The sequence below is a fragment of the Liolophura sinensis genome, chromosome 6 (assembly GCF_032854445.1).
Source record: "Liolophura sinensis isolate JHLJ2023 chromosome 6, CUHK_Ljap_v2, whole genome shotgun sequence".
Classification (NCBI taxonomy): Eukaryota; Metazoa; Mollusca; class Polyplacophora; order Chitonida; family Chitonidae; genus Liolophura; species Liolophura sinensis.
This window is the reverse complement of record NC_088300.1, coordinates 47,498,300-47,522,888: the sequence shown is the minus strand read 5'-3', so window position 1 is coordinate 47,522,888 and position 24,589 is coordinate 47,498,300. Positions and strand designations below refer to the sequence as shown.

Below are 24,589 nucleotides of genomic sequence, written 5' to 3'. Positions count from 1 at the left end.
TGATCTTCAGTAACAATTGAGGCGCACTGCTAACATAATTATCTTCAGAATCAAATGAGGTACACTGCTGGTGTGGTGATCTTCAGCAGCACATGAGGCACACTGTTAATGTGATGATCTTCAGTAACAAATGAGGCACACTGCTGGTGTGATGATCTTCAGTAAAAAAATGAGGCACATTGCTGGTGTGATGATCTCCATTAACAAATGAGACACATCACTGGTGTGGTGATCTTCACACTGCTAATGTGGTGATTTTCTGCAACATATGAGGCACAATGCTACTTTTCAGTAACAGATGAGGCACACTGCTGCTGTGGTGATCTTCAGTAACAAATAAGACACACTGCTAATGTGATGATCTCCAGTGACAAATAAGACACACTGCTAATGTGGTCATCTTCAGTAACAAATGAGGCACACTGCTGCTGTGGTGATCTTCAGTAACAAATAAGACCCACTGCTAATGTGATGATCTTCACTAACAAATAAGATACACTGCTAATGTGATGATCTTCAGTAACAAATGAGACACACTGTTAATGTGATGATCTTCAGTAACAAATGAGGCACGCTGCTAATGTGATGATCTTCACTAACAAATAATACACTGGTGATGTGATGATCTTCAGTAACAAATGAGGCATATTGCTGATGTGGTGAACAAATGAATATCCCTGATAATGTATTGATCTTCAGGAAACAGATAAAGCTTACTGACGTCATGATCATCTTCAGTAACAAAAAGGTGATGATCTCAAGTAGATTGTAGATCAAAAAATATCCATTAACACACAGCATACTGATGATGACGTCCAGCAACAGATGAGGCTTACTTGTGATTTTATTATTTACTTATGTGATAGTTGTTTAACGCCATACTTAAGAATTTTTCACATATACACATGGCATTTAGTTTTATAGTTGGAGAAAGCCATAGCACCTGTTGTAAACCACCACCCTTTGGCATGTTACTGACAAACTTTCCCATGTATGACATACAGGTTTGCTGGTGGGAAGACAAATGGTCTCCACTGAAAGTTAGAAGACACAAACAACTATATGAACATCTTATACCAATTATTGTCACCAAGGCCCCACAAACAGTCAGTCTCAGATTATGGGGATTTACAACTCCCTGTTCCAGGTCACGTTTAAACCAGCACCTTGTGTGTTCTAAAGAATGAAAGTCAAGCTCCTTAACCACTTAGCCAATGTCCATTCCCCTTTCTTTTTGGCATACCCATGACGTGATGATCTCCAGTATCAAATGAGGACCACTGATGATGTGATCAGCTGATGTGACAATCTCTAGTAAAATATGGCATACCCATGACATGATGATCTCCAGTATCAAATGAGGACCACTGATGATGTGATGAGCTGATGTGATAATCTCTAGTAAAATATGGCATACCCATGACATGATGATCTCCAGTATCAAATGAGGACCACTGATGATGTGATGAGCTGATGTGATAATCTCTAGTAAACTATGGCATACCCATGACATGATGATCTCCAGTATCAAATGAGGACCACTGATGATGTGATGAGCTGATGTGATAATCTCTAGTAAAATATGGCATACCCATGACCTGATGATCTCCAGTATCAAATGAGGACCACTGATGATGTGATGAGATGATGTGATAATCTCTAGTAAAATATGGCATACCCAAGACACGATGATCTCCAGTATCAAATGAGAACCACTGATGATGTGATGAGCTGATGTGATAATCTCTACTAAAATATGACATACACATGACATGATGATCTCCAGTATCAAATGAGGACCACTGATGATGTGATGAGCTGATGTGATAATCTCTAGTAAAATATGGCATAAACATGACATGATGATCTCCAGTATCAAATGAGGACCACTGATGAGCTGATGTGATAATCTCTAGTAAAATATGGCATATCTATGACATGATGATCTCCAGTATCAAATGAGGACCACTGATGAGCTGATGTGATAATCTCTAGTAAACTATGGCATACCCATGACACGATGATCTCCAGTATCAAATGAGGACCACTGATGATGTGATGAGCTGATGTGATAATCTCTAGTAAAATATGGCATACCCATGACATAATGATCTCTAGTATCAAATGAGGACCACTGATGATGTGATGAGCTGATGTGATAATCTCTAGTAAACTATGGCATTCCCATGACACGATGATCTCAAGTATCAAATGAGAACCACTGATGATGTGATGAGCTGATGTGATAATCTCTAGTAAAACATGTCATACCCATGACACGATGATCTCCAGTATCAAATGAGGACCACTGATGATGTGATGAGCTGATGTGATAATCTCTAGTAAAATATGGCATACACATGACATGATGATCTCTAGTATCAAATGAGGACCACTGATGAGCTGATGTGATAATCTCTAGTAAAATATGGCATATCTATGACATGATGATCTCCAGTATCAAATGAGGACCACTGATGAGCTGATGTGATAATCTCTAGTAAACTATGGCATACCCATGACATGATGATCTCAAGTATCAAATGAGGACCACTGATGATGTGATGAGCTGATGTGATAATCTCTAGTAAACTATGGCATACCTATGACACGATGATCTCAAGTATCAAATGAGGACCACTGATGATGTGATGAGCTGATGTGATAATCTCTAGTAAAACATGTCGTACCCATGACACGATGATCTCCAGTATCAAATGAGGACCACTGATGATGTGATGAGCTGATGTGATAATCTCTAGTAAAATATGGCATACACATGACATGATGATCTCTAGTATCAAATGAGGACCACTGATGAGCTGATGTGATAATCTCTAGTAAAATATGGCATATCTATGACATGATGATCTCCAGTATCAAATGAGGACCACTGATGAGCTGATGTGATAATCTCTAGTAAACTATGGCATACCCATGACATGATGATCTCAAGTATCAAATGAGGACCACTGATGATGTGATGAGACGTCATAATCTCTAGTAAACTATGGCATACCCATGACATGATGATCTCTAGTATCAAATGAGGCCCACTGATGATGTGATGAGCTGATGTGATAATCTCCAGTAAAATATGGCATACCCATGACCTGATGATTTTCAGTATCAAATGAGGGCCACTGATGATGTGATCAGCTGATGTGATAATCTCTAGTAAAATATGGCATACCCATGACATGATGATCTCCAGTATCAAATGAGGTCCACTGATGAGCTGATGTGATAATCTCTAGTAAAACATGGCATACTCATGACACGATGATCTCCAGTATCAAATGAGGACCACTGATGATGTGATGAGCTGATGTGATAATCTCTAGTAAACTATGGCATACCCATGACATGATGATCTCCAGTATCAAATGAGGACCACTGATGATGTGATGAGCTGATGTGATAATCTCTAGTAAAATATGGCATTCCGATGATGTGATGATCTCCAGTACAGAGATAATGAGATGACATCCCCTCCCATACAGCACACTGCAGATGTCATGATCGTCTCTAACACATCACAGATAAAGATAAAATCTTCATATTCAGCCAACTCCTATCTGAATCAGAATGCCCACCTTCAGATAGTAAGCTTTCCTGTCACCATGACAACAGCCTGACCAATCAACTCCACCCGATCTCCACGCAGCCTGATGCGCAAATCACCACCTCGAGGAGAACATTGATGCGCTGCAAAAACATGAATGTTGGAAAATCTGTTTTAGTGAGCATTGATGGTTATCGAATACGTTAGTGTAGGGGGAAACATTTTGACCCGTGTGCCTAGCCTCTAATGAGATCAAGTGTGCCATTTTTTGGGAGACTTAATTCACACGTTTTAGTTAGTAGGAACTTTCAAGCCCATAAACCTATACAGGTTGAGTTTTTCTGAGACCTAGGCCACATATTCCTTAAAACTTTTCTTTGAACGTTGTGTAGAATGAAAGAAATCAATCCTAACTGAAACAACAGAGCATTCATTTCACTGGGTAAAAGATGGTTACGTAAATTGTCAGAGTCAGAATTGGGGAGAAGGGGGTAGTGTTTTGCCCTCTCCACCTGTACACATGGTATGCCTATCCCTCAATGTAACATCTTTTGTTACAAAATGTGATTCAATGCAACACAGACTGCCACTAATGTGTTCCCCCTAAAATACTCACCAGAATGTTGTTGTACTCATCTGAACATAAAGTTAAACCGTTACATTGAAGAAATATAGGGACGAGATTCTTTGCAATGAATCTAGTTGACAGCAATGACTGTTCCAACAATGTAACTGTTTCCCTGAATGAACTATTGTTAGTTTGGTTGCTGCGCAATTATGAATATTGTTTTTTTTTTTTTTTTTCAAATGGAGCTTAGTCTGATTTCCTTCTAATCAGGCAGACAACTTAATCGTGACTTACCACACATTTCTGTCTTGTTCAACACTATTGACCAGTAACTTGCCAAAACTGTGTGTGCTGAACCTGTAGACAAATTTTCATAAACTAAAATCAAGGTTGATTACCTGCATTGTGCTTGGTGAAGTTGTGGAGTAATTTGCAAAAAAAAAAAAAAAAAAAAATTACAGCCAGACTATAACAATAAATTGCAAGCATCATTTTCTGAAGTTATGAAATAATTCGCAAAAGAGCTATATGAACACCAACAATGATAGTCAGTCTATTGAAACATTCACTATTGCACGAGCTGTATTAGATCCAATCTGATTTGTTTACATTTTTATCTAACAATTATTTTGGAAATAATATTAGTATTTAGATGCATACAGAGGCATCATGTTGTTAAGAGAGGCATGTACATGTATGCATGCTTGGGATTTAATGTCATACTTAACAATTTTTCAGTCTTATGACAACGGAGGAGTCATTAGGTGTGTTTACACATAGTGTGTTTCTTCTGGCAGGGCATGTCATGCCACCCATGTGCTGCCAGTAGTGAAGTGTCATGTCGAGAGATACCAGACATGACACCCCACCCAGTCACAACTATTAAATAAAGGAGAACTAATTATCATAAAGTTTCCAGTTTGGGAAAAACCATCTAGTTGACATTTAAGCAAAACAATGAAGACACTTTTGCTGGTCATTATGATACTTATGGGCTTTAGAGGGCTTTGTCCACTTTGGGCCACTTTCACAAAGCTTTGTAAATCATATTTCTTGTAGTATTTTTTTGTAAAAGACGTTGTCTAGGTTATAGTGCCATAAAGCGATGTCATTTGCCAGAAAATTTATGAATAATTGATTTAAGAAAATTTATGAATAATTGATTTAAGAAAATTTGTGAATGAGGGCCCTGGTCTTAAGGAACTAATTAAAGACAGTGGACAATACCTGTAACAGGGTCCTCTGGAATTCCATTCCAGGGAGCAAAATACCGAGAAATAAAATCATACTGTGGGCCTCCCTTCCTTGAGTCTATATCATCAGCTGCTTTGATCTCCTTGTGGGCGGAGCCAATCACTGTAACAATCACACCTCTGACTTCTGTTGTCAACTGACATTTCATCAGTTGTTGTGTATCAACCTTTAAATTCTCAAGGAATTCCCTATGAAATTGATCAATCAAAATACAAATAGCTGTACTAATAAGGTAACCGGTTTTTTGAAGGGTTGATTGATTTATTGATTGATATGAACAAGGCCGTTTACACAATCCCACTTTACAACTTATTAAGCCAAGTTGAACCAGAATAATTTTTATTTGCATAATTTAACATCATTAATAGCTGTTGTTTTCAGCAGCAAAAATCAGGACATTACTGCTTACTTTCAAACTGAAACTTACTATGCTATGACTTCGGTCATTGCTTTATGTATTTTTGCATAGGTACTTGTAACATATTAGCATACGGAGAGGATCTAAAGGCAATTCACATATATATATATCACCAAAGTCTATTCCAAGATCAGTATAAATTGTACAAAGTTATTACATATCAGTATAATATAATTATTTTGCATCTTACCTTGACACATTATCATGTAACCGTAGCAACAGTTTTTTAGTAGTTGAGGAATATTCTACAGCAAGCACCTTGTCTTCATCAACAATATACTGCAATACATAACCACCATTTAAAGAGTAATATTTTCATTTCATAATGTTACTACATTTACATGCTATGTACAGCTACTTCATAATCTGTGCATCAAACCTGACATTCATATACCAGCTGTCAACCAATAAAGACATTCCAAGTCAATAATCGCAAGGCCAATTCACAAAAATAACGTATGAACACAAATCACCAAATAACTAAGAAAGTATATAAAGTAGACAGACTGATAACCTTACTTCCTGGCTGACACAACAAATAATAAACCTTCAACGTTATGTTCCTCCCCTCTTGTCATTGTAAAGTTATTGGGAGAAATTTTGACACAGTAGTAAATAAAAAATTTTGATGTTTTTCTTTAGATGGCTACAGCACATGCAAAAGATATGAATACTCCCAGTCGATTTTTAGAATATTATTACATTTTTTAAAATCATACCTTGAATAGCTCCAAGAAATCTTCATTCCTCTGAAATAAATATTAATATAAAAGTAAATTAATGCCACCAGCTTGAACTTGACTTCTCATTTTTTTTCTTGATTTAGTTCTATCAGGATGGCAATAAACAGAATTTCTTACTTGTCTTTTTCTTTTTTGAATGTAGCAACTTAGAAGAAATAACCAAAGCTCACAACATCTGCCAAATTTCTTGACTCATAATTTTCATATGAAATGGATACTCTTGTCAGATCCTCTACCCATCACCTGCCCCAAATCAGAAGTTTAGAAAATAATGTACATATAAAATACAAATGATAATTATGTTACAATCACATAAAACAATTCAAATCATTTCCACACAACCTGCTCCTCTGCCCACTTCTTCCCTCACCCCAGCCCTGTCGTGTACCTGTCGTGTGCTGGGATTGAGTGGAAAGTTCAATGTGATTTCCTCCCCCTCGCGCCGAGTAGCAAGGATTCCACTGTGTGTGTCAAACTCTAGCATTTCTGACTGATTTCCTGTTCAGTAAACAAAGAACACAATCATACTTAGGCCCACAGGATTTTCAATCAATTATGACTGACAAACAACTAGGTGTGATTATGTCAATATTGCATTCAATCACAATATAATCATTCATCATATATTACATTTATGTGTTAACTGATTGTTCAATACCAGAATGTACATTCTGAGGTTTCTAGATTTAGACATACCAGTATCCAGGCCTGTCAACACAAAGTGATCAATCTGGCCGAATTTTTTTTTATTTCCAATAACAAATAAAGCATATCCACTCTCTCATGAATATCAAGTAAGACCTCTTAAACGATCATACTATACGGAGGCAGCATATTTTTTTAATACCGTGAGGTGGCACCAGTTTTACCCATACATTGTTATGTCAAAGATTGAAAGTATCGCAATGTCTACAATTTACAATCCATCAAAGGAATGTTTTGTCAACGTCTGATGGGTTCCCGTTGCGCCCAATGGCTTATTGTCACTATGGTCCCAAAATGGTTTTGGTGGTTGATCCCTGACTCTGTCCAAGGATCAGACTGAAGTATTACTTTTTGTGTCAATAAATTAGTGTCAACTGCAGAAACATGACCTGTTCCCTGTCTGTATGGAATGCTAATATGGCTTATTTGTCTTACCGATAACAAAGAATAAGACAGCTGCAGAGGCGAGGGTGGCATGACCACACAGTGGCACCTCAGTCGTGGGAGTGAACCATCTCAGTCTGAATCTAGAGACTGCAAAAATTAAAGTAACAAAATAACACCATCAAAAGTTGTCATGAATCTCAATGGGTTACTATCTTGACAATTGATGTTGGTAATTGTCATGTAATCCCACATTTACATTGTACCTCAGAAGGTACAATGCTTTCAAAAGGTTTGAGCAGCTCTCTTCCTCCAATAATGATGTTTATTTTAATATACTCACCAGTTTTGAATTCCTCATCTGTGTCAGCCTCTATAAAAGCTGTTTCTGATAGACCCACTTCAGCTGCCATTTTCTGCATCTCAATGTCACTCAGCTTCTATAAACAATAAATAGATTTATTTCTTTCTTTATTTGATTGTGGTTTAACACAACACTGAATAATTTCTGTTCTTCTTCTCATTAACTTGTATATTCAGGTTTGAATTCTTATAACACTTCAGGTTTTTTTTTTTTTGTTTGTTTACTTGATTATATTCTTGTTACATGCAATAATAACATGCTCTAATTTCTTTAGAATCCCTATACTTTGTTAGCACCCCCTCCCCTTCCAGCTCTTTTCACAAAGAATTTTTTAACGATGGCCTGACACACATATATGCCGGTACGTCATTATTGCCTTTCACAAATATCTTTTTCCACAATCAAATTACCGGCAATTAGATTTAGCCGAAAATAGCTTCAGCTAGTCCATCTAGATTGAAACTGTGTGTTGTTTTTAAAGTTCGGGAATTCATCGTGACACTGTTTTTTAAACCGGCCACACTGTCTGGATACAGCTAAGCTCTAGGTCTAACCAACGAACACTACAGGCACTCGCAGCCTGGGCTGCGCGAGAACCTTTTCAATACTCACACGGTCTTCAGTAACCACGCAAACTGCTGCTGGGTTACCACAAAAGGGCACAGCTGTAAATGCATCGACGGTGTATAGCGGGTACTCTCTACGATCACTGCTCTCCATCTTCTACTTTTCACTAGAAAAACTTTCCTCGCCTTTTCCCTCCAATGTGCATAACCAAATGGGTCAATGAGAGTTATCCCCACACTGTACCTTTCAAGGGGGACTACTATGCAAACAAAGATTCCTTCCAATGTGACGCGTGTTGTCCACAAATACTCATTCAAGGCCTTCTCCAGCCAGGAATGCGGTAAACTTCTACCTCGGGCAATTTTGTAGCATACATTTTGTCATCAACACAAAATGTTTAAGGGTTAGCCCAGCAATTGTTCACTGTGTGAATATCTGTCATTCCCATGCGTACCACCACTGGTCTAAATACTGACATTTGCCACACTGTATTCATTTACACACAATTACCATCTCCATAACACAAATTTATGTTTGACTGCTGTCTCTACGCTGATGAATCACTTACATTACTGACTTAAGTGCATAAAGTGTTTGAAAATGAACTACTATAATCCATCCACTGGGAAACCTATTTGTTGGGTTCCGAGCCTGGTTTCCTCCCACCATAAAGCTGGCCAACGTTCTAGAAGTGAAATATTCTTTAGAACAGTTTCAACCTCCAGTCAGATAAATGAATAAAATTGTATACAAGCAATGACTTATCTCTTCCACAACATATTCAATGATAACAAAGAAAAAAAAATAAACCCTTTCTGGATGATAAACTGCAATAGTTTATTACTTAACGATGTAAACATTTACCAGATTCATAACAAATGCTGCGTGCTTCATCATTCGTAACAAGAGTTGTCAAAAGGTGAACAGACACAAGATTTTCAAATCAACATAAAGATGTTAAAGGTCTTTTACAGGAGCCACTGGTAAATATACACAGGCACACTGCAGACAAATAGATTGATCTGAAGCCTTCCAAGAACATCCCAAATGGCCTTTAATAAGAGCTTAATGATCTTGAGGACTTGTAACTTCCTTTATATATTGATAACGAGGTGCCTAATTATTAACCTAAGTAACAAGCAGAGGATGGCGTCTGGTACCCCATGCCGAGATCTTTTCGGCCAGCCCTTAAAATTAACAAGTCATAAACTTAAAATAGTGTAATACTCGTTACAAAGCCCTACAACTGTTTCAAGACTTTTAATTGAAATACACGTCATTTACACACACAGGACAAAATAGGACAAGTTTTTTATGGAGGCTTCATACACTTACAGCTGAGATTTGAACGACATGCTGGCCACCTGGATGCTAATGCAGTAATGCAGTTTATTTCTTAAACAAGTTATCATAAGCTTACTTGAACATTGTAGCAGCTAAAGATCTTGTTTTTCCTTTTTTATTATTTCCTTTCCAGCTGATAAATAAAGATGACTGTAGAATAACCATGCCATCTATGACACAGATTGAATAACACTTCCAGGAGTAAACATCCACAGCTAATAACCTTTATATAGCGTCAGCATACCTTTTATAACATTACATGCATCTTCCTAACTGAAAACTGAAATATAACATCACAAATATATGACATTTTTTTTGAAAAATTTCAGAGCCTCCTGTAATTGATGTTAGCAGTTCTCAATACACAGAATTGCCAGACTTTCTTGGCTTGTCATTACTAAATCTAACAATAATCCCTGACTTTAACCAAGACAAAATCTGATACAGCTTGAGATTTCATCATTTTTAGATTTGGGTTACACACATCATATTAAATATTAACATTAGTACAAACATGTACACATGAAAATGCTCAAAGGTAAAATTCATGACTGTTTCAAAACTTCTTGACTGACATTTATTCATGACTATTCAGGTTTTTTCAAGACTGCAGCAAACGGTAATATACCGTAAAGAACGGCCTAAGGAAAAACTTCTATGGATTACATTTCCAGTCTAACAGGACATTTTATTTTAACACAGAATTTAAATACCCTAATCTGAAGATATATGTGTATGGTCTGAAGCATTTAATGCCATCTCTGTCCAAATTAATGAGCCTTACAATGCAGAAGTATATTAAAGAGAACACTGAATTGGCTTTCAGTACGAGCAATAAGAAACGACAACATACAGATTCAAATACTCAACAGTACATACAAAACAAACGTGCAATATCACAGACTTTCACAAAAAATATACACATGTACATTATCAAATTTGACCTGAAAAATTTGTCCAAACGGGCCATGTTTGTGTTATTTCACAGAGGATTAACATGCCTTACACATGCATGGTTTGGCAGCTTATTCTGGAACTAGTAAGTTTGGCAAACCGTCTCAGCCTCAAGCAAATGTTCAACAGATTACATGTACTACATGGAACAATGTGAAGAATTTAACAGCACCAATTTCACAGCTGGACCACTAGCTGGTCAAAATTGTGACAAATGAAGTGAATGAGGAAAACTAGTTACAAAATGGAACTTAGTTGAAGATTTGAAAGTAAGCCTGCAGTTAATTTACTTACATAAGTGACTAAAGAAGGTAAATACACTGTATACTTTGTCAAAGCATTCAATATTTGTCCATACAGTGATAGTCAAACAGCTGCTCTACTAAAACCATGAGCACCACGTCTCAGCATAACTTTGGAACATGAAAGATCATTTTGATCCTAGAGAGTAATAATACCAGTTTCTATGGACACAGTTCTGTTGCTTTTTAGCCACGGTAACAGTAATAATTAGTTTTAGCTTTTAGCTTAATTAAACAGTTCCACTTTCCAGTAGCTACCAATAAACTTAACAGTATTTAAATACTTGAGCTTTCATAAAAATTGACAGTTCTGTCCACGGATTATCCTATTTATTCAAAAGTATTTGTCAGTATGAATAACAATTTTCAACACTTCTTCGCATACATTTGCTAACAATTCATGTGTCACATAACCTTCTTACTTAATGGATATTACACACAATAATTAATACACAGTTCTTTGGTAGTCTTGATACGCCAGGCGTCTCCAAGAGCAGATAACTCCTGATGACAGCTCACTCCAAATCCTGAAGGTTGATGGTCGTTCCTGTGAATTCAGAGCTCACATCTGTACTGGGAGTGTCATGGAGTGTAGCTAGTTCTGATGTTAGGGAAGTTTCATCTGGGTAAAGCTCTGGGTTTGGTGGGTCATCCTTAACAGTAACAGATAAATAACATTAGTCAATAACAACATTATGAGAAACAGGATATAACACAAATGTTGTATGTAAAGACAGATAGCTCTCAAATATTCTATGCATTAAGTAAATGGACAATCATAACAAAAAATAGGAAACAGATGACGATCGATAATATCGTCTAACTAAACCAAATATGTACTAACAAGTGTGATAAAAACAAGTATGAATTTTATGTGTCAAGAAATCCTCATACTAAATCTTTATAAGACAATTAATATAATACAAGGGATTTATGCCGTTAAACTATTGACAGTTTACCTACAATTTCGATATTTTGTTACATGGCAAGTCAGGTTGACATGTTGGCAGAGAACAGAGAAAACACTATTAAACAGGTAAATCTGCTTAACTTCTCATATCAGGAAACAGGTTTTTGTGCAGACAAACCCTATGACACAGTATCAAAATCAGCAGTCCATGGAGTGGAACTAGAACATTAATCAAGAGAGACAACCAAAAATTCACGAAATCAATGTAGTAATCTTACCTGCAATAACTGGGTCTGTACATATGTGGTCCCTGTGTCAGGGTCTCTATATGTGATACCCTGAGAGTTCATGACCTCAGAAGTCCTAAAGGTCGAAGTTGAAGAGGTCATTGCACTATCAGTGAGTGTTACTAGGCTTCGGTTTGCTACCATACTTGTAGGAACTGAAACAGAACGAGAGAATAAATCCACAAAGTTTAAAAACAAGAGAAAAGGAAACCAAATGTGGGTCAATCACAGCCATCCTAGCCCACGTGGGTCTGCATAAAAAAAAGAACACTTCAGTTTGAATTCCATGCATGAAATTTCTCTGAAATTGGCCTATAATTTGCAACTATGTTAAACGGGGTAAACAAGTTAATCATGAACTCTGACCTCAGAAATTATGTCTGAAGTCACTTCACCTCCAAGCACTTATGACTAGTGAAACCAAGTTTGAAATTTCCCTGCGCAAGCCTTGCATATTTTGGCCAACCTTCAACAAATGGCACAGCTTCTACCTGGTAAAGTGGGTAGGTCTATTTTATCCTTCAGCATCAGACGTCTTTTCTTGGCTCTGTCACTTAGCATGTGGTTACTAAGGTAATCCGTCCTCGCTGACCCACTGGTGTTCTCCTGAGTCACCCGTGACGCAGCACCTGGGTACAAAGAAAGTTACATATTATTTATCTCATTTGCATAAAGCCATCCTAATGAATATGTAACTCTAATAACGTGCACAGTTTTGAGAGGAGGAAATCAGGCAGACGGGTTTGGAAACCGTTATTTTAGTTTAACCCCAAACATAATTAGACCAGTAACAAATCTATAATGCCTTTGCCAAACTGTCATTTGTGAATATCTGTCAAGAGAGGATGTCACCCGAAATAGCAGATCTTCCTAAATTTCATCTTGTCAGTAACATTCTCTCTCTTTCTCTCTATGGCTTGTCATTTCAACTGTGTAGTATTTTCTTGCTGCTTGATCCGAAACAAACATTCAGAAAAAAATACTGTTGAGCTTTATTTGAATGACACAATCTTATTTCTACAAATGAATCTAGTATACAAACCTTTCCCAATGGAGATTTTGGCTTTATGTTTGTTGTTGTTGTTGGTGGAGGGTGCTGTAGGGGTTTCAGGACTCTGAGTGCAGGTACAGGTCAACGCAGGTGCAGCGCAGTTCGTACAGACTGTGACAGGACTGCCCGGCACCATCATGGTGGCAGGAGGAACCCCCAGCAGGGCCCCGGGAAACACGCCTGGAGACTGGAGATCATTGGCTACTATGAACTGTGTAACCATATTAGAGCTGAGCTGTTGTGTGAGGCTGTCAGTGGGGAAGGAGCTGGCTGTCATCACAGGCTGGTCTACACCTAATCGGCAAAACGAAAAAATTAATTCAGTTATTTTAACATCATGTTAACAGACCAGAAATGATAACATTACATCCAGAAGAAAATGAATCAAATGGGGATTCCTAAGTTGGTACTACAACTTCTCACCTAAACTATACCTGAATGGCTTCTAAGACAGTCAAAGCTTAACGACTCCCCTCAAATTCATAGAGACAATGAAATATATAAATATACTAACAAATGTACAATATAAGAATATCTCTTAAAGTCTTACTTCAGTGACAAGAGAAACCAGGGAAAAATGTTATTAAGATATAATTATGGTATGAAGGATATCTTATGGACTATAGCTGGCACCACAGTTAAAAAAAATTTACGATGAATACCACTGTTTAACACCTGTAAGTGAAGAATCCTCAAAAACAAAATCCTCTGCAGTTTCCACAAAATTTTCCTGATGTGACGTGATAATATTCCTGAATTAGGCAGATATGACGTCAAGTAAGGCAGTTATACTGGAATGACGTCATATTGTATGAAAGCATGATATCGTTTGTGGCTATACATCAGTGATGGACGACGGCAAGTGTTCTTATATGACGTCACACCTGGCAAAATTGGAAATGACAGAAAACTTTGTTTCCGTATTATCCTCCCAAACTACAGCTACTAGAGCGGGTTGAACACAAGTTAAGGAAGCAATCCCGATTATCTCTACTATCATTTTACCTTGCTTTTAGGTCGGACAAGTCGTGACGCTATTGTAGCTCTTTAAGAGACGAATCAGACCCACTTACCTGTTGCTATGTAATCGCTGGGGCTAATTAACACCGGGTCTGACGTGCCTAATAATGATGTGGGTATGGATGTATTGATGTTCACGGCTGAAAGAAAGAAAGAAAGGTTTTCTTGATGGGATTGGTGATGAACATGGGTAGATGAAATTGACGCATCTATAAAAGCATGTGAATGTTGTTAGGAAATAATCATTCAATTAAAACACATGACAACCAGAGCCTGGATTGTAAGACATCACCCCATTGGTCGAGAGCTTGTGGTCTAGTCCATGGTGAAAGTTTACAAGTTTCTTAGTGTCATTAGACAACTTTCTTTGTGTCATTTAACAAGTTTCTTAATGTCATTTGACACATTTCTTCATGTCCTTTGACAAGTTTTTAAGTGTCCTTTGACACATTTCTTTGAGTCATTTGACAAGTAAACTATCGCTGTTTGACAAGTATCTTATTGTCATTAGACAAGTTTTTTAGCGTCCTTTAACAAGTTTCCTACTGCCATTTGACAAGTTTCTTGGTGACATTTTCCGTTATTGATGTCGTGTTGATTAACTTATTTACTTATCTGATAACTGTTTAATGACGTATTCAAAGGTCGTCTAACGCGATTGATTGTCTCACTTAAAGACAGCGCAACATTTCTGATCCATAGCATCTTTATTTTCGTGTCATATAAACTAGACTTTCCTTTCAAACGAACATAATGGTCTTGAGAAACAAGAACATATTATAGTACCAAAACTGTCAGCATCAAGCTGTGTTCACTAGTGTGACCTGTTGAAAGAACTTTTTGAATATAAACAAAGCATATATACGATTTGTAACATTCAATGTGAATTTGGCTTTTGACGTAGATGGGTGTCATGTAAGCGTTTCTAGTTTCACAGGCACCTATTTACGACTTCTCAGTGACTTTGACTCTTACCTGATACAGGTGTTGTGACAGAGTCACTCTGTGGGGTGGGGAAGTTATCTAATGAGCCCTCAGGTAAGTCATCACCAGCCAGCAAGGGGACAAGATCAAAGTGAGTGTGGTCTGTTACTGAAACAATAACACAATATCATCTTCATTTGCTGACAAACAAAATCAAAACAAAATCTAAGTTAATATCCTGTTTATTGAATTTTAAAATCTTAATTGAATTCAAAACAGTATTAGCTTATATGACCCCAAATCATGTAGAAATTAATTAGTATGATCACCATATCCTTGATGAATCTTTAGTCTTTATATTAAATGGGGTTTTCCAAAATATTAATACTACAAATACTGCCATATAAAGCAGACGCATCTGTGTGTCAATTAAAACAGGTTACCAGTGAGATAATACTGAAATCAGTTTACAGTATGAGTGTCATCACTGTCACCAAACCAGCAAACTTCTGTCCCCTTACCTGACACCGAGGAAGAATAATGCTTCGTGATATGGTTCCTCAAGCAGGATTTGGTAGCGTACTTTTTCTCACAGCCTTCCATCGGACAGAAGTAGATAATTTTTTCTCCCGAGTGGTCATGTTTTTTCAAATGAACATATAAACTACTCTTTGCTGTAAATCTTGAGTTGCACCCTAAAACAAAAGCAGAATAGAACATGTTTAATTCTTTCCACCGTTTGACACCAGATTAATAAAACCACAAATGTACTTAGCATCTTGCTCGATTCCTTCCCTCTAAGCCAATAACAATTTTCATACCATTTCTGGTGCATATTGGATGTCTTAAAAGTATTTCCTTGTCTTAAAAAGGATTTGTACATTTTAAAAAAAAAAAAAACATATTTAAACTTAAACGCAAATTATGAGGTTGTATGCAAGGAATTCTCACAAGGCAGTGCAAATAGCAGGCCAATTGGCTGCTATGTTATAGGGCAAGTCTAGGTCTGCTGACCGGTTTGTGATTTCTCACCTTCCACTGGGCAGAGGAATGGTCGTGCACCACTGTGTGTGACCACATGACCTTTGAGATGCTCTGCCCTCATGAATGCTTTGCCACACCCCTCTATTGGACACTCCCATCTCCGTTCTCCTGTATGCTTGTTGATGTGCCGAGTTAATTTGCTCGCTGTGGTAAATGCCCAGCCACATCCCTGGAAAAGTAACCAAACATCAGAAATTCCTGTTCACTGTTGGTCTATACCAAACAAGAAAAGAGGCTGCCAAGACGCATGCTTCCTTCCCTTCAGAAAAATATAAATATGCCCCCCCCCCTCCCCTTCCTAAGAATGCGGACCTTTTGTTTGAGAACTCTGCATTTCTTTGGTCAGATAAGTTATTAACAAAAACTGTTGATTATGGCAGATAATGGTACATCATTCAACATAAAATGCATTCCTAAACATAATTACCCTATGTACAGTGAATGCAAGCTTCAGTTCATAACATTTCAACACAAATTAATCTGATTGCAGTTGAACACTATATTCCATATATACATGAATATAATATGAATTATAATGCCATTCAAACTCTGGACAAATTATGTGAATTGACAAGCTACATTCACAGAAATCAACACCTCTCAAGATAAATTCATAGAATGAAACAGAAAATTTCATGTCCATATGGTTAATGCTAAACCATAACATGGCGTAAAATTAGTGTGACATCAGAATGAGAAGAAAGTTGACTTTGATATTTAGAACGCTAACCTGTTAACACATGCAATACCAATAACATGACAACAAACTATGAAACAAGAGAAATGACTACACTAGACAAACCTCATAAGTACACAGGTAGGGTTTCTCCCCAGTGTGGGACCTCATGTGCTGCTTGAGCCGACACAATTTCTCAAATGTCTTCCCACAGCCTTCAAACTTGCACGTCAGATCTTCTCTCTCCTGCTGGTGCACTCGGGCATGGGAACCCATACAGTTGGGTGAGAAAAACACCTTGTTACAGCCTACAACTGGGCACCTAGATAATCAAAGCAAACGAGTAAGCATGACAATTACCTTAGCACCTGTATCAAATTTCTTTACAATGCACTTTTAATTCTCTGCTGTCACTTTCATTTTCTTACCAAGGAGGAATAAAGGGAGACAGCTTTGTTGAAATTAACAATTTGGATAAATGAATAATAATTCCAGCCTACTAGATTTCTTAACATAAGAACAGAAATTAAACCATTTGGTGAGAAACACAGCTGCTGGTAAAACTTCGGTCAATGACAGAATGATCATACTTAGTTAAGCATCCAGGAAAATAACTCATCATTAATCATTCATAAGAAAATTAACGTTAAATCAGCACAATAAGTTTGTTCACTCTCTTTATTTTAGACCTGCTAATATCACATTCCTTGATGAGCCGGTATGGCTGTATCAATTCAAATGGCCACAAAAAACACTGGAGAAACAACACACATAAAAGTGACATCATACATACTTGTAATTTTTCTCTGCTCCCACGTGATTTTTCATGTGCAGGTCAAGTTTTCGTTTTGTGTGGAAGCGCTGACCACATCCTGGCTCGGGACAGAGTTCGTTACAAGGACGTTCATGTAAACGCCGATGGGAGTTCAGGTTGTAGATTGTTGTAAATTTCCGCATACATCCATCGATATCACACTGCAAAACATAACAGAAAGAAAATAAAAATATCACAGGCAGAGACCAAAATAACACAAATTCACCCATGAAATATGCTTTGCTTTCAATAAAAAAATATATAATTTTTTTTGGAAGAGATAAACTAAAATTTCTCCGCCCATAACTAAGTTGCACATTTTCTCTGATTCTGAGAGTTCTGTTGACCATGAAAGGCGTTTTGAAATCTACATTATTCTCTTTAATCCCTCTTACTTGTGGCACTCAGGTTTATGGATTAAGAAACAATCTTTCATCCACAAAATTCCTCACACAATCATGTCCTAATCTTGTAGGTCTAATATATCTAATCTGAATACACATATCAAACAATCTATTTTCCTTGACTCCAGCAATAGCCTCAACGTTATAAAGACTCACCACATAATCCTTCCGTCCTTCGTGAGACTCTCCATGTCGTCGTAATTTATAAGCGGTTGTGAACGCCCAACCACAACCAGGACGAGAACACTGAAAATTCAGAAAGCTTACAACTAAAGTAAACATTAAAGTCAGCCACTAAATCTGAATCAATAATAATTATCTAATAAAGTAGTATTCCAGAAATGTTCTAAAAATCAAAAAATTCTACACTGCTTATCAACAGAATGAATAGTAAACAATCGTCAGTACACAGTTACTTATTTGGTGACGCCATTTTGCTATGTTATAGCTATCGAGAGTGACGTCACAAAACCTAGGAGCTCTCCCTACTATCGGTATTAAACAATGTGACAATGAGAAAATGCAAACAAAAAAGCCTGATACCCAATCGAAGAGTATCAGCTCTGTTCCATGTTCAAAGGGCCGGTGTTTCTTTCAGTTGGTTGCTCGGTCAGGGCAATGTTCGTGGAAACAAGCACCATGTTTAGGCAGTCCTGCACGTCCTCGTCCTGCATGAGTGTAAGCATTAGGCCTAGCTTGCTGTACCGACATCAGGGAATTTACCAACATAGCAGGAACTTATACTTGATAACAGTCCCTTCCATTCAGATTGGGAAAATATTTTTATAATAAATCTGACTTTGCTGAGGAAAAATAATGCAAAGTCACAATATTTTTTTTTTCAAGCAATGACTCTCCCGAGATGGTTTTTTTGCTAGCTCACTCTGACAAGTTACTGCATTGTCAAACGCGCAGCTGTTCTAAGTTCCCTGCTCATAAATGAGTGGTCCAAAATGCACCAGTTTAACACTTAAGCTAACTGCAAAATCCAATTAATTGCATGGTATCCCTTTATCCACTGTAAGAAACCACACTGACAATTGAGAGCTAATAGGTTTTTTGACGTTCACAAGAAATATCCCGCGACGCTTTCTGTGCTAGTGATCAGTCAAATTCATAAGGGCTTCTACAACCATGGTTACTGGGAGTGAATCGTCCATCAGCGCCATATCCCCAATATCTTCTCGGCTTTCATAACTTTATTGAATTTTTTACATATTTTTCTGTGCTAATCGTGCCCTGTATGTATATATAGTGACAGACTTTATGCTCACTTTAAGAGTTTAAAAAAGTAAACTAAAACTGTCACTGGTTAGTTAAAATGTATTTGTTAATAATCATAAAAGTACCCACTATTCTCTTTTCATCTCATCAAATGTGTTTCTCACCTGCAGAAATTTCTATATTTATTCTCTTCCTTTCATTATCTCTCCTATTATCATTTTATCCGTTCGGGCAGAGACACCATCACACCATCCCGGCAAATAATATACACTATATGTTAAAGTAATTTTTGCAGATTCATAATCTGTACACCATATGGCACACACAAGAGCTTAAACGTGCCTCAACTCAACTGGTTGTATGGAGTTGGTCCAAGTGGTTGATTTCTACACAATTTAAAGATTTACTGTACAACTTCTGTCATTCTTTCGCAGGTATATAAGTGAAACATTCTGGGGTATGGCATTTAACATTAACAAAATAAATAAACAAATAAATATTTGTTGCGAGCAAATGGTAACATACATACCTTGAATGGCCTTTCCCCTGTGTGTCTCATCAGATGTATTCTCAGCTTGGACTGTTTTCTGAAAGCTTTCCCACAGCCATCTTCTGGACATTGCCAGATCTTCTTAGTACTGTCATAGGCCTGACCTGGCACAATCTCAGATGGCTCCTATAACCAGTTAAACACATAAACATCAGAAAATGGGCCCGTGTGCTGTGGAGATGTCTCATTAAAATTCAAATATTTTCAGCAATGCTAGCCTGGTTCGTAACTACATTGTCAAGAAAACCAATTTTTAATCAGTCCTGCCAGTATTGTTCAATAATTTCACATGAAATCAAATGCTGGTGTTTATGTATCACAACTCAATAACTACAAGTGGCTTCTAACCTATGCAATCGCTGTGAGTTCCAGTCCAGCTCATGCTAGGCTGGAATTCTCTGCGATCGTATGTAGTGAGGTAGACCAGTAACTTGCAGATGGTCCTGGGGTTCCCCCGGTCTCTGCCCAGTTTCCTCCCATCATAACGCTAGCCACCGTTGTATAAGTGAAATATTCTTGAGTACAGTGTAAATTTCCAATCAAATCACTTACAAATACATATTTTAACAAACAAAGACAAATACAAGTTGAGAGACTGGGACCTAATATTAAGATGTAAACAGAGGTACACTCATCTTTCTTATCACCTACCCTTATAAATGACAGTGAATTTCTAAACCTCCTTACTAGTATACATGTATACCAGTACATATATGGCTGACTGTGGCCGAAAATTTAGACTTTCTTTCTCCTAACGCTTCCCTTCCATCATAATATTAACAAAATAAGAGTACACAATGAGAAAAACCCTGGACAAACTGATTTTCCTCACCAGAGCCTGTTCCTCATTCGCTTGCGTCACACTCCCCAACGGCACAGACATTAAAATCCCATTGGTGTCAGACTGACCCACTGGTAATAATAAATAACCTGTCAACAAAACAGATGTTTACACATCTAGTTGTACATGTGTATTAGTGTAGTCACCATTCATTATACTAATTTCCTGTAACATATCATTTTAATATACTTATATGCTTCTGAAAGTGCAGTTTTACAAGCCAACTTTGGATGAAATAAAGCAATTCAATTCATATTATACCAGCACTATTATAAACAACACAGCCTATATCCATCTAAAGCTATCACAAGATGTTACTATAAATTTGTCGGCAGAGCAGATCAAATTTTGCTTGCAGGAGTTTTCCAAAGCAACTTTTGAGATTTTCACATTCTTTGCATTTTGATCAGTCCAGGTATTTTAGTAAAAAATGTTAACTAGTGATAATTCTATTTTATTTACTACCCTGGCCCAAAAACTGTATGTCCTATTCCCACAATATGGTCAATACGGCACCATACATACCATCTGACCAAAAATTTAGAGCATGACTAAGTTACATTTATTTATTTTTCCTGATTCTGAGAGTTTTATTCATCTTAGAACGATGTCTAAAAGATGTCCACAAACATTGCCTGACCAAGTGCCAAACCAAAAGAAACATCGGTCCTTTGAACACACAACAGAGGTGATACTCTCTGGCTGGGTATCAGACGTTTTTGTTTGTATTTTCTTAATGTCACATTGTTTAATACCGATGGTGCGAGAGAGCTCTCAGGTTTTGTGACATCACTCTAGATAGCTATAACATGGCAAAGGGGCATCACCAAATGAGTGGCTAGGTAATGCCGATTGTTTGCTATTGATTTTGTTGATAAGCTGTGTAGAGTTTTTTAAAAAGATATTTTTAGAACATTTCTGGAATACTACTTCATTAATTAATTCAGCTTTAGTGGCTGAAGATATGCTAATTTTACAAAGAAAAAAAACACATGCCATCAGGACATGAAAAAAAAGGATGCACCCCTGACTATTTCACTTCAAATAGGATGGCGTGATGGTTAGTTTTATGGGTGGAGGTGCTGCTCAAGAGCAAATCATCATTCTGTTAAGTATAGAAAGTAACTGACACCCTCTTCCACGTCACTCACAATTTCTCACCCACAAAGTATCACATCTAATGGTTGATAACATGTCCAATGAACTTTGTGTAAAACTACACTAAGAAAAGAGGAGGCCGAGGCTTAAATTGAACAAAAACCTCAACTGCCTTAGCAAGTGAAAGAAAAGCATCTTAAATAACCACTTGGCTATGACCCAACCCTAGTATCTAAGGCCATACCAATTCCATTTTATGCTTTACAGGCAAGTAAAATCTAAAAAAAAACAAACAGAAATGGAATATAAATAAAAATTAATGTCCATTTCCATCTTTTGTTTGATTTACAGGTTTATATGAATTTCTTGTTTTCAGGTCTTTCCAATCATGTTAATATGTCTTCAACAAGAAAAACTGCTTGACAAGACAATATTTTCCACAAATTAGTTGATTTTCTAGTTTTATTTTTATACCCTAATCTAACATGGAAAACAGATTTATTCTGGTGTTAACAAAAAAAATTTAAATTCGTGTGGCCAAACTGGAATGCAAAACAGCAATATATACAGGTTAAAGTACCTGTTAAGCATTCTGCAGGTGGTGTGACCATATCACCTTGTTGTTGGCTTGATGGCGTTGTCACAGGTTGTGGCACTGGATTCTGTACCACAGTAGCCATGGGTGGTGCTCCTGTCAAAGACGCGGTGTTCAGCTGGTACAACTGCTGACCACCACCAGTATTCACACGGATCTGAGTAGAGTTTGCTCCCTTGTCAGTGGAGATATATATTGTGGCTAGAGTACAGTTTGCTGGAAGCGAACTCGTTGAGTTTGTAAGTCCAGCATTCACTTTACTGGCTCCCGCCTGTGACACAGAAAGCACTGGTCCTGGTAGCACCACACTTGGAGTAGAATTGTATGTGATAACAGGGGCAGTGCTCAAAGCAGTCACACCACTCACAGAAACTGCAGGTTGTTGGGTCACCATATTTTCACGAGCAGGTGAACTACAACTTGTAGTAGCGAGATCGACATTGTTAATTTTGCTGTTGTCTGTCAGTAATGAAACGCCTGTTGATCCAGTAAGTTCTGAAATGTTATTACCACTTGACCACATTTTTTTCACAATATCATCCACAGAAGGTGCTAAACTTTCTTCCAAATCTAAACACTCATCTGGAATATTTTCTAATTCGTGTGGTGTGAGCAGTGTATTGTTTTTATTTGACTGCTGCAAATCATGGAATTCTAGAAGGCCTAAATCCTCCTCATCACTTGAATCAGAGTCCGAATTAAACAGCTTTTTGTCTGGCAGAGTTTTAGGATCACTGATATCAGTGACCAATGATGAGTCGGTTACCAGGGACGAGTTAGTTGCCCCTGACATGGTGCTGGCCAAACTATCAGTTATCGGTGTTGTCAATGCTAAATCGCCTGGAGTGAGATGCTCCTCTGGTTTAGACAGCTGAGAATCGATTCCCATGGGCACTTCCCCTAAATCCCCTGTCACACATCCCCCGTCCTCTTCCATACTGACTGAGCTAGCTCCAGTCTCCACTCCGCTACCCAGCCCTTCCACCTCTACTTCGCCGCTATCGGCAACCACAAAGAAATCCCCGATGCCCTTCGACTTGGACGACAGATGCCCGTCCAACTCATCTTGATCGGAGCTCAATTGAAATCCTACATTTTCAAGATTTTTCTTCAGCCATTCGGGGCTGGCCTCCACAACGTTAGTGTCCAAACTAATGAGTGAACTGGTCGTCCCATGAACAATCTGGGCCTGCAGAACCAGCGGCCTGTCATCATCACCGGATGTTGTGACAACAACAGGGCTACCACCGCCATCGCCATTTTGTCTGGTACCAGCTCCTACCACGACAAGTCGATCGTTTTCTTGCTGTGTGATTTCTCTCAAACCTATTTCGTTGTCTGCTCTCTCGCTGACAGTTCCCCCATGTGGGGCCAACAGGGCGCCGCCATCTTTTCCTTTATTTTGTCCCCCTTTTCGCGACATAATTGGTCCCCGTGTGAGTCTCCCGTTTGGGGTTCGCCATTCCTGTCCAAAGCGGCAATGAAAGGGTCACGTGGTCTGACGTCATAGCCGCAACCCCCGTTTACAGAAGATCATATAGTTACTTTTTACAATATTGTAAACAAGGTCACATTCACTTCTAACTAAAAGACATTTTGAATTAAACAAAAAGAGCACAAAAACAATAGTCACGAGGTTGAAGAAAATCTATACGCGTTAAGAGTCGAAAGATGTTTCCTCCCACAGTAATGCTACCCGCTGTCGTGAAAACGTGAATTATTCTCACTTGAGTACGGCACTAAACACCTATATATCAAATAAATAAATATATAAATAAGTAAATACTTTTGGTAGATGCTGGTTGATTGTCGTGCATTTAATCTTTTGTTCCATCTACCTTTAATCAAAGTCATGTCGCAAATGTTTGGCCTGGCTGAGCAAGACGAACCTGTAGAATTCCACATACTGTGACATTGTATCGATGTTTATTTGATATATTCATGTGGCCTGCTACGTGCATATGCCTCTGTATGTGTTTTCCC

General features: G+C 37.8%; 2 protein-coding genes across 3 annotated transcripts; both read right to left on the bottom strand.

Annotated features, from left to right (window-relative positions):
• Positions 1 to 3,598: 3,598 nt before the first annotated feature.
• On the bottom strand, positions 3,599 to 8,721 carry LOC135467274 (phenazine biosynthesis-like domain-containing protein 1). Its single transcript, XM_064745041.1, has 10 exons — positions 8,614 to 8,721; positions 7,981 to 8,074; positions 7,689 to 7,787; positions 6,919 to 7,046; positions 6,525 to 6,554; positions 5,996 to 6,084; positions 5,458 to 5,575; positions 5,361 to 5,421; positions 4,428 to 4,490; positions 3,599 to 3,708 (listed from the first exon to the last, which is right to left on the bottom strand). Exons 1-10 carry the CDS (start codon positions 8,719 to 8,721, stop codon positions 3,599 to 3,601), a joined length of 900 nt encoding a protein of 299 aa, XP_064601111.1.
• A 2,724-nt stretch (positions 8,722 to 11,445) lies between these two features.
• LOC135466639 (zinc finger protein ZXDC-like) lies at positions 11,446 to 24,041 on the bottom strand. 2 transcript variants are annotated; one of them, XM_064744232.1, is made up of 14 exons: positions 22,592 to 24,041; positions 20,905 to 21,002; positions 20,052 to 20,198; positions 18,455 to 18,544; positions 17,874 to 18,055; positions 17,207 to 17,402; positions 16,393 to 16,573; positions 15,882 to 16,055; positions 15,412 to 15,528; positions 14,490 to 14,576; positions 13,408 to 13,710; positions 12,857 to 12,994; positions 12,357 to 12,520; positions 11,446 to 11,821 (listed from the first exon to the last, which is right to left on the bottom strand). In XM_064744232.1, the coding sequence occupies exons 1-14, from the start codon at positions 24,027 to 24,029 to the stop codon at positions 11,684 to 11,686; spliced, it is 3,453 nt and encodes a 1,150-aa protein (XP_064600302.1). In that variant the 5' UTR covers positions 24,030 to 24,041; the 3' UTR covers positions 11,446 to 11,683. The 2 variants fall into 2 exon arrangements, with proteins under 2 accessions (XP_064600302.1, XP_064600303.1); XM_064744233.1 differs by having other exon boundaries at positions 22,628 to 24,041.
• Between the last annotated feature and the right edge of the window lie 548 nt (positions 24,042 to 24,589).

Coding starts and splice junctions, on each gene's coding strand:
- LOC135467274 (XM_064745041.1), bottom strand. CDS start 8,721: ATGGAGAGCAGTGATCGTAGAGAGTACCCGCTATACACCGTCGATGCA. Junction 7,788..7,980: donor AGATGAGGAATTCAAAACTG/GTGAGTATATTA, acceptor TAATTTTTGCAG/TCTCTAGATTCAGACTGAGA. Junction 5,422..5,457: donor CCCACAAGGAGATCAAAGCA/GCTGATGATATA, acceptor GGAGGCCCACAG/TATGATTTTATTTCTCGGTA.
- LOC135466639 (XM_064744232.1), bottom strand. CDS start 24,029: ATGTCGCGAAAAGGGGGACAAAATAAAGGAAAAGATGGCGGCGCCCTG. Junction 18,545..20,051: donor CAGGGGAAAGGCCATTCAAG/GTATGTATGTTA, acceptor CTGAATTTTCAG/TGTTCTCGTCCTGGTTGTGG. Junction 14,577..15,411: donor TGTCACAACACCTGTATCAG/GTAAGAGTCAAA, acceptor TCTTTCTTTCAG/CCGTGAACATCAATACATCC.